The following is a 10,492-nucleotide window of genomic DNA, read 5'->3' as shown; positions in this document are numbered from 1 at the left end:
ACTTTGGGAGGCCGAGGCGAGAGGATTGCCTGAGACCAGGGGTTCGAGACCTGCCTAGGCAACTTGGTGAGCCCTCGACTCTATACTAAATCAAAAAATTGGCGGGGCATGGTGGCTCACGCCTGTAGTTCTAGCTACTTGGAAGACTGAGGTGGAAGAATCACCGGAGCCCAGCAGGTCGAGGCTGTGGTAGCCATGAGCGTGCCACTGAACTCCAGCCTGGGCAAAGAGGGAGACTCCAGCTCAAAAAAAAAGGATGTTTCAGATGTTGTCAAACAGAAAATCAGTGAAGAGTAAACGCCATCCTCTGTAACGTGTGTAATGGAGCAGTCTGAAATCTGTCAACATGTCATTCTGAAGGTGTGGGGACTTTGAAGCGAAGTTAATGGTAGTTATGGAGATGAGGTTCAATCTTGGGATCAGACTTTCTCTAGGACACATTTTCAATGTTTTCAAAACCAACAAAAGTTTAAACATCTCATCTTCAGACTGCCGGACTATACGAACGCAAGGCTTTGTTTCAGGTGTGGGCCATGAACTTGGCAGTTCCATCAGCTGCTGTTTGTATAAGCAAGACTTCATCAATAGCTCTGTGTGCTCCCCCATTATACATGAAGGCAGTAATTCTGCTGAAGTAACTCTACAGGCTACAAGCTCTTCTTTAGAAGTAGGAACTGAAGCTCACACCTGTAATTCCAGCACTTTGGGAGGCAGAGGTGAGAGAATTACCTGAGCTCAGGGGTTTGAGACCAGCCTTGGCAAAATGGCAAGACCTCATCTCTACAATAAACCAAAAAATTAGCCAGGAGTGGTGGTGCATGTTGGTGGTTCTAACTACTTGGAGGGCTGAGGCAGAAGGATCGCCTGAACCCACCAGTTCGAGGCTGTGGTGGCTGTGAGCGCATTCCAGCCTGGGCGAGAATGAGACTTAAAAAAAAAAAAAGAAAGAAAAAAAAAAACAGTAGGAATAAGGCCTAGGTAGTCCCAAGGTCTTAGATGCTCATTAGACATTCCACTTCATCAAACTGAATGATTCTCTGCATTACCCAGCCTAAAGTCTTAGAACCATCACATCCTGGCTCTTTCCCCCACACCTGTATCTTGTGCTTGCCTATTCTCTGGAGAGGGTTATAGGTCGATTTCCTCTCACAGCCTGTTCTAAAAATGGGAAGCTCATCTCAATAGCTTCCTCAACACTCCCATCTCAACATCTCAAGTTGTAAACTATGTATTTCTATTTCTCTTATCCAGTTAGATACAACAATCATCTGCCTTTTGACTACTGAAATAGCAAAGTAAAACTTCATTCTCTGTAGTTTTCCCTTTACCATCCATTTTTATCTCAGAATCTTAAGAAACCGTGTGATCCTTGAGGTGGTCATGCTTTTCTCACTATGTAGAATAAGAGCTTTTACATCAATAATATTCAGTGTCTTTAAATATTCTTCTTTTATATGCTTATAGTTTACTTCATACAAGGTGAATGACTGTATGTAGTATACCATCATGTTTTACTTTTTTTTTTTTGAGTTGGAGTCTCGCTGTCGCCCAGACTGGAGTGCAGTGGCCGCTCCCGGCCACCGCAGCCTCGACCTGCTGGGCTCTGGTGATCCTTCTGCCTCAGCCTTCCAAGTAGCTGGAACTACAGGTGTGCGCTACCACGCCCGGCTAATTTTTGATTTATTGTAGAGATGAGGGCTCGCCAAGTTGCCCAGGTGGGTCTCGAACCTGTGGGCTCAGGCAATCCACTCACCTCAGCCTCCCAAAGTGCGGGATTACAGGCTGAGTCACTGAGCCTGGCTATGTTTTACTTTTAAATTGTTAAAATTTTCATAAATATAAATGATGCTGAAATGAACTTTCACAAAATTAATTTTGTATATCCATCTATAGTTTTCCCTTAGGATAAATTAAGTAATTTTTGCCATGTTAAAAAGAGCTTTTACATCTTACTGCAGGTTGAGTATCCCTCATCGAAAAACTTGAAATGCTCCAACTATCTGACACTTTTTGAGCACCAATATGACACTCAAAATAAATGCTCATGGGAACATTTTGGATTTCAGGTTAGGGATGCTTAGCAAATATCCCCAAATCGGAAACACTTCTGGGCCCAAGCATTCAGGATAAGGGACACTCAACCTGTATCCACTCCATTTCTGCTAACTAGCCCTTTGGCGGTTCTGTGGAATAAAAATAAATTCTTCAGATCACTTTGAGGAATTATAACCCCTGAAAACAACTGCTACTCCAATGTCAAAAAGGACTAGAACACAGACTTAAAAACCAAACCATTTAATTGTGTCTTAGAAGGTAAACAATATATGGAGTTGGCTCCCAAGCCCTGGGAACGCCAGAGCTACAGGTCCAAAATGTGATGCGGTTTTCTCGACAGAGTTCAGAAGGGTCAGAAGTTGAGGTGTTATGAGGCAGAGAACATATGGAATTCATGCATTCCATGTAGCAGTTTTGCAAATTACCAGAAACAGACCCCAAGTCTTTCAAGATGGGGAAAATTCATTTCCTGGTTTTACAGATAAAAGAATGAAGAGTACCCAGAATGTTGTATTGACATCTCTTCCTTTTTTTCACACCATCTGAAGCCTGAACTGACTATCACATCCCCAACTCACAGCAGCTGAAGCTGCAGCTTAGCTTTAAGACCAGTCCCTCTATCCGATAATTCACTTCCATGTGATGCCACGGCAAGGGTGACCGGAAGCCGAGAGCTCTCATCAGGACAGCTTTTTAACAAGCACTTGAAGTGAAAAAGAACCCTCTGGTGGCACACTGATTTAGTTTATAAGATTTTAATTTACAAATTAAAAAACTACAATGTTTTACTTTTTCTCCTTTTTCTCTTCTTTCTTTACATCACTCTTTTCCTTGTCTTTCTCCTTCTCCTTATCGTCTTTTCTATCCTTTTTGCTCTCCTCTTTTTCCTGCCCTTCTTTCTTTTCTGCATCCCGGTTGGCAATCTTGTTGTTGATGAGGTTGTGCAGGGCGACCACAGAGCGTATCAGAGAGGCCAAATACACCACAACCATTTGGTCATTGGTCTTCAGGTAAAAGGCTTTGACAAACTCCTGCAGGCTGACGTCTGGCAGCAGGTTGAAGACATCCTGCAGTTGGTAGATAATCTGGTGGTTGATGGGCAGCTTGCCTGTGGCTACTTTTTCCAGATAGCTCCTGATATCCAGAAGCTTGGAGTTCAGTCCCTTCAAGCCATGGACCTGGTTTGTAATCCGCTGGGAAAGAGTGCCCACTGTAGTGTCTTTGATGTCTCTGTAATACCCACAATAAGAAAGGGCAAGAAAAAGCATCAGCGTACCATATAACCACACAAGTTCTCACCTTTTAAGAAAACATCCACCTTTGTTTGAAGGGACAAGTTTTCAAAAGAAAAAATGATAGTTTTCCATGTGATAAAGATTTGGGTATAAATTACTTTAATTATGTTTTCATTTGGGGCACACATCTTATTTTTCTCACCACAGGACGTTTTTCAAAAGATGATTACAAGAGACAACTAAAATGAAATCATTTTCACTTTTAAAAAAAAGACTGTTTAGGCCAACAGTTCAGATCCTCCAATAACGTTATAAGGTAACCTTGTATTATGAAGCTATTCAACTCCCCTGACTCCTAAAAAGGGTAGCATTTTCTCCACCTGTGTCTCTCTCTTTTTTTTTTTGAGTTGGAGTCTCACTCTGTCGCCCAGACTGGAGTGCAGTGGCTGCTCCTGTCCACTGCAGCCTCGACCTGCTGGGCTCCGGCGATCCTTCCGCTTCAGCCTTCCAAGTAGCTGGAACTACAGGCGCGCACTGCCACACCCAGCCAATTTTGGATTTACTGTAGAGATGAGGTCTCGCCAAGTTGCCCAGGTGGGTCTCGAACCCGTGGGCTCAGGTAATCCACTCACCTCAGCCTCCCAAGGCGCGGGATTACAGGCTGAGCCACCGAGCCCGGCTCACCTGTGTCTCTTAAGATGTTTTGAGCTTAAGTCAGTAAGTAGTAATTTTTGGAAAGAACCTCATTGGTTGATAAAACGACTGCCTTTTTCAAGTAAGGAATAAATAGATACAGCATTTTAAAAACAAAGCCTATCCCAAGACAAAGATGTTCTGCAGGAAAGGGGTTCCATTCAGCAGAAATGACACCCAGCGGAGGGTGCAGGCCTGCATTTATTTCACATATCTGTTCCTGTCAGTCAACATCAGTTTCTGGACAAGGTGTGCTATCCACAAAGCCATTAATTGTAACGTGACACTAGAGATGATCTAGTTCAACCACCTCAATTTATAAACAAGAAAACAAAGTTCAGAAGGGACTGCGATTTGTTCAGAACAAGAGAATCCTTAGTGGAAGGCCAGGGTCAGAAGCCAGCTCTCTGCCCAGCTCTCTTCTTTACACTAAGTGGCTCCTCGGGCAGCTACAGGTTCTCACGCTGTACTAAGGTCTCACCGTAACAAGTGTTCCACTCCAACTTCTTCAGCTTCCTCTGCTCCAATTTCGCTGGTCACATGCTCAAATGTTTTCGAGGTTGGAGTTCCATCCTGGGAGAGAAGGCTCAACTATAGTTATTTACTTTCAACAAACAAACTGGCACATGTTCCTTTTCATACCTTGAGCCCTCTGTTTTAAATCAGCTCATTTCATTGGTGTGTTACTGTTTTCCATGGCAAGGGTGGGTAAGCTTAGCTCTCAAAGCTAACAGCATTATGGTGGTGCTCAGTAATGAAGTATGCTAGGGGATTATCAGTAGCTTGTTTGTATGCTATGGTGAAAACTAAATTGTTTTCTGAGGAAAATCTTTTTTTTGCAGAGAATCTTGGTATTCCAAGCCACCACTGAGGATGGACACTCAGGGAAGTTTCAGGTTGATTCTTAAAGTATATATTTCTGTCTAGAATGGACAATACACAGAAAACTTACTTTACACTAAGTGCTATAAACATTAATTGTTATTATTTTATTTAGGATAGTGTGAGTCCTGCCAGAGTCATTCTCTACTTTGGATGCCAAGATAGTCATCAATCTTTTTTTTGGTTTAAAAAGACAGGGTCTCAGTATGTTGCCCAGGCTGGTCTGGAACTCCTGACCTCAAGTGATCCTCCTGCCTTAGCATCTCAAGTTGCCGAGATTATAGGCATGAGCCACTGTGCCCGACTAAGATAGTCATCAGTCGTGAAGGACTTAACAAATTTGTAAGATTTCATGGCAAGCTCTTCAGGCACTAATTCTCTAATTTCATCTTTTAACATGTCCCTTTATTCCCTACTAAAAAATATCTTGCTTCACTGGCATGTGTATGAGCAACCTCAAGTTTTTTTTCTCAAGAGGCAGAGTAAACATTAACTACAAACAAATCAAGACCAAGGTTGAAAGTTTACTACAGCCAGGTAATACATTTGGATCTAGGTTCCCTGGAAGCTAGGCACAAAGAAAAACAGGTGGATAGAGCACAGTGTAAAAAACATTTGCAGGAAGCTGGCCTAAAATAGTCCCAATTTTAATACTGAATGTAAGGATAAGTACTGCATATCTAAATCTAAAAGCAGACTTTAATCCAGCCCTCAAGCTGTTGACTTTGGAAATTTAAGAGTGAGTTCTTTGGTAGATACCTAAGTACAAATATTTTGTGCTCTCAACAAAACACACACACAGACATTGTCACATCAAGTCCTATCCTAGAACTGAGTTAAACTTTCCTGGAAACAGAGAAAAGCTATATTCTGGCAGTTCTTCACTTGTATACTCAAAGCACAAGTGAACAAATCACACAGCAGGTACTGGATGCGATAGAGCTGAGCATTCAGATGTCAAATGATCATTCAGGTGTCAAATGATCACACAGACAGGTCTTGCCATCTAGCTTCTGGCAGATCTGACATTTTACAAATTGGAAACCTGTGATATCTGGCAATCTTCAAGGAGCAAAGGATACTGGCACAAAGGAGGCTCAACAGTGGAGACTGCATTAGATGAAGACCAAGCTCACCAGGCTCTCCATTTCCTCCATTTCATTTGACTACTTTAGACCTCAATTTCTTTTTTCTTTTTTGAGTTGGAGTCTCACTCTGTAGCCCAGGCTGGAGTGCAGTGACATGCTCATGGCCACCACAGCCTTGATCTGCTGGGCTCAGGGGATCCTTTGCTTCAGCCTTCCAAATAACTGGAACCACAGGCACATGCTACCATGCCTGGCTATTTTATTTATTTATTTTTTTATTTATTGTGGAGATGAGGTCTTGCCAAGTTGCCTAGGCTGATCTTGAATCCGTGGGCTCAGGTAATGCACTCACCTCGGCCTCCTAAAGTGCTGGGATTACAGGCTGAGCCACTGAGTTCGGCCTAGGCCTCAATTTCATTTGCAAAAGGGGACTTTAGATTTGCACAGTTCCCTTTATTTTTAAAATTTGTTGACTCAAAAACTCAAAGGGGAAAAAAAGTAAGATCACCCACCTTCTCTTTGTTATAGAGAATTTATTGACTTGAAAATGAAAAGAAAACAAACAAAAACACACATAAACATAATCACCCAATATGCAACAAATCTAATCTCCTAGGATTATAGCAAGATGACTTACATCATGAACTTCTTCCACAGAAATATATGCTTCTGTGGGCAGTCCCAGGTCCTTTGGCTTCACATCAATAATGACCAATACCTGGCAGAGAAACACATCTTAGCAAACCACCTCATGTCCGACTCAAAATGGGAAATTTCAGTCATTTTTCTAATGAATAGTAAAGCTATTTCATTCATTCAATTAGAAACGCACCAGAATTTTCAGCAAAAATGTGTTTAGATTTCAAATTATCTTATCATTTGCTCTAACTCCCCTCCAGCTGAGGGGCAGTACAGTGTCATTATATTTATTTGGTTTGTTATTTATTTAATTTTTCCCCCAGTGTCATTATCAAGCACAAGGACACGAGAGTCAAGAAAGCCAAAATTTCAATCCCAGATCCACCACCCATCAGATCTTGAAAACCATTCTGAACCTAAGTTTTCTCATCTATAAAGAGGATATGTAGTTACTAAGAGGATTATGTAAGATAACGCACACATGGCACTTAGCAGGTGTTAACTGTTACTACTAAATACATTAGGTTATAGTATACATCACAGAATACTACAAATTAACACAAGTTTATGGAGAAAAAGCAGTGAACTGATTTGCCACCCCAATCCTTCCTAGGATGCTCTTAGCTGGCCGGCAAAGAATATCATTTAAGAGTTTTAGAAATGGAGAGCACTTACTGAGTTAGGGCAGTATCTTTTCATGAGTTCATTGATGGCGATGTCATTCTTGTGTAGTTTAGGGCCTGTGTGGTACCATCCAACTATTCTTTCTCTGGCTGGGAAGGAAAAAATTAGTGAGTTTTAATTGTTTCATGAAGATACAACTCTTTCAAAAAGGATAAGAACATCAGTTGTTATGTCCTCTACCTTTCTGAAAATTCCAGACATCTATTTTCAACCTTGACATATTGTATTAAATCTAAAACTCAAAAAGAAAATTTTCAGAAAATAAGCAGTGTGAGAAATCCAGAGACCTCTATATCCCAAACTAGTTTAGGAGACCAGTCATTCATAAGAACAATTCCAAGGCAAAATATAAACAAACACAAGTTCATGTCACGTAAATGGCCACCGTGTTGCTGAAATAAGCATTTCTAAAGCATTGTGGTTGCTGTAATGAAATAAAATGGAAAAAACACACGACACGTAACAGAGATATATTTACTCTGGTGGTACTAGTGCTCTAGGGAAGGGTAAAATTTTTTTTTTTTTGAGTTGGAGTCTCACTGTCGCCCAGACTGGAGTGCACTGGCCGCTCCCGGCCACTGCAGCCTTGACCCACTGGGCTGTGGTGATCCTTCTGCCTCAGCCTTCTGAGTAGCTGGAATTACAGGCGTGCTCTACCACGCCCGGCTGATTTTTTGATTTATTGTAGAGATGAGGTCTTGCCAAGTTGCCCAGGCGGGTCTCGAACCCGCGGGCTCAGGCAATCCATGGTAAATTTTACTTGATAGCTCTCTACACTGCTGTAATCAGAGGGTTCCTCCCTTGGCCAAACCCAGAAGGCCTATCTGGCCTTCAATTGCTACTCTAGTTTTTCATTTATTGTACCTCATTCCTCTGCTACCACTAGTCTTACTTAAGTCTAGCTAAGTCGAGGGGCCCTTGACATTAAAGAAAAGGGAATAGTTATACACAAAAAGAAAACTCCCACATAAACATACACATAGATCAATGCCATGCTTTAACACCTCAGAAAATCAAGACATACCATTGACCTTCTTAAACATTCCATACATGTTTTCCAAATAATCATGGTCTAAAAACCAGACAGAATCATCTTTGTCATCCTCATCAAAAGGGACTAAAAGAAGAAGAAGAAGAAAAAAAAAGATTTACTTTAGGATACTAGAGAGAAATCTAGAACACAGGTCACAAGTAGAGACTCCTACGCCAGATCGGATTCACTTACATAAAAATCCAGACTCCAGTTTCCCAGAAAACTGGGAGCCCTGGCAACTACTGGCCAGAGCCCAACAGAGGCTATTCCTTTATAAAAGACATGTGCTTTTCAGTTTGCTAGAAGCCCCATCATTTCCTATTATCTCCCATTTGCCAAATCACATAAGTGGCTGGTCCTTTTAGACACTGGAGTTAGTGACCTCTAGTCATGCCAGCAATTATTCTGTTGTTGTTGCTGCATTAAGCATAAAAGGTTAACACATGGATATGCACTTGTAAAGATTCATGATATGCAGTAAAGGATAACATTCCCCATCTCTTCCCTTGCCATGGTTTACTGGCAGGGGTTGACAACTCTACCAGCTGGTTTTTATAAAGCTTTACTGGGATATAGCCACACTCATTTGTTTACATACTGCCTACATTTGCTTCTGGACTACAACAACAGAGATGAACACTTGCAATGGAGATCATGGCCTGCGAGTTTAACATATTGACTGTCTGGTCTAATGTAGAGCCTTCAGGCTCTTTTCCATACTTTAGCAAGTCTGAAATAGAATCTCTGGGTTGTAGTAAAATATGTTAAGAAATGTTTATTTTTTTTAAAAACCAACTGACACTTTAACCATACTAAGAAAAACTGATTTTTTACCTGCAAAACTGTTGGATACATCAAGTACTTTCTTTTGCCACGACCCCAAAAGAACACCAACAACGCGCTTCTGGTTTCCAACCTTGCCAATTCTGAATGAGAAAAGAGAAGGTCGACCTGGATGGGTATGTACAGAAACATGGACTTGATGCTCAATGGAAAACATCACTGGCACAGATATAATTTACCTGGGAACCAGCCTTCCTAAACAAATGTCACAGGGTTAGGTCAGTTCTTTATTTTAAATATAAGGGTTATTTACGAACTTTGTACTAATGCACACTGGCAGCTTTTACTTACCAATGACTACAAAGTAATACAAGCTCAAATTTTATGGAAATTTAAAATGAAGAATGAAAACTTCCCAGGCTTTAGGGTTTTAAAATATTACTTGGTTGGTGTTTGAAAACACATTTAAGTTATGCTACCACATTTAACTTTTTTGTTGCAGCTTTTCTTTCTCCTTTAAACTTTGCCCATGGGCGGGTGCAGTGGCTCATACCTGTAATCCCAGCACTTTGGGAGGCAGAGGCGAGAGGACTGCCTGAGCCCAGGGGGTCGAGACCAGCCTGGGCCACTTGGAGAGACCTTGTCTCTACGATAATAATAACAACAATAATGAATAGCTGGAGTGATGGCATGAGCCTATAGTTCCAGCTACTTGGAAGGCTGAGGTAGAAGGATTGCCTGAGCCCAGCAGGTCAAGGCTGCTGTGGCTGTGAGTGTGCCATTGCACTTCAGTCTGGGTGACAGAGTGAGACTCCAACTCAGAAAACAAAACAAAACAAAAAACACCAAAAACCTTTCCCCATGTTCTAACCATTTCAGGGATAAAGATGCTAGCATAGAACCAGTTTTATGGCCTGGCTTCTGGGCTGCCTGTTTTTCTATGAAACATCTGCTCCATGTTTACAAGCCCCACTAGATGCAACTTATTCGTTGTAAAGTCTAAGGACTCAGAAAGTGATTCTGACCCAGAGGCGTGAGTGTGCCATTTGTGGCTCTCTGATTGGCTGAATAGGCAGATGTCAGAGGTGAGGTGGTGACTGACCACACCTAAAGGAGGGCTGAATGAGAAAGATTTTACTTCAGAATTTCTGTCTCCAATTCAACTCTCCTCTGATTTTCTCCTAAGGAGATGCAAGTCTTTCAATTATATACTTCATCAAAAGGGCTAAAGAGAAAAAACAAAACCTGTAAGATTTAGTTTAGGATAGTAGATAGAAATCTACAGCATAAGCAGAGACACCCCGCACACACACCAGGTCTGATTCACTTACATAAAAATCCAGTCTTGCCGGGCTCGGTGGCTCAGCCTGTAATCCCGCGCCTTTGGGAGGCTGAGGTGA

General features: G+C 41.7%; 1 protein-coding gene across 1 annotated transcript in view; it reads right to left on the bottom strand.

The window, feature by feature from the left end:
• Positions 1-2,279: 2,279 nt before the first annotated feature.
• LOC103272535 (26S proteasome non-ATPase regulatory subunit 7) overlaps positions 2,280-10,492 on the bottom strand; it is a 9,981-nt gene continuing 1,768 nt past the window's right edge. Inside the window, exons 2-7 of the mRNA XM_008070022.2 lie at positions 9,144-9,260; positions 8,301-8,393; positions 7,268-7,365; positions 6,591-6,671; positions 4,465-4,556; positions 2,280-3,285 (exon numbers count right to left, since the gene is read on the bottom strand). Coding sequence (XP_008068213.1) covers positions 2,841-3,285; positions 4,465-4,556; positions 6,591-6,671; positions 7,268-7,365; positions 8,301-8,393; positions 9,144-9,260 — 926 coding nt within the window. The 3' untranslated portion in view covers positions 2,280-2,840. The remainder of the gene's footprint in view (positions 3,286-4,464; positions 4,557-6,590; positions 6,672-7,267; positions 7,366-8,300; positions 8,394-9,143; positions 9,261-10,492) is intronic.

Source organism: Carlito syrichta, unplaced genomic scaffold (genome assembly GCF_000164805.1).
Source record: "Carlito syrichta isolate Samal-C Ts95f unplaced genomic scaffold, Tarsius_syrichta-2.0.1 Scaffold312739, whole genome shotgun sequence".
Classification (NCBI taxonomy): domain Eukaryota; kingdom Metazoa; phylum Chordata; class Mammalia; order Primates; family Tarsiidae; genus Carlito; species Carlito syrichta.
Note: the sequence above shows the minus strand (reverse complement) of the source record. Positions and strands in the feature narration are given on the sequence as shown.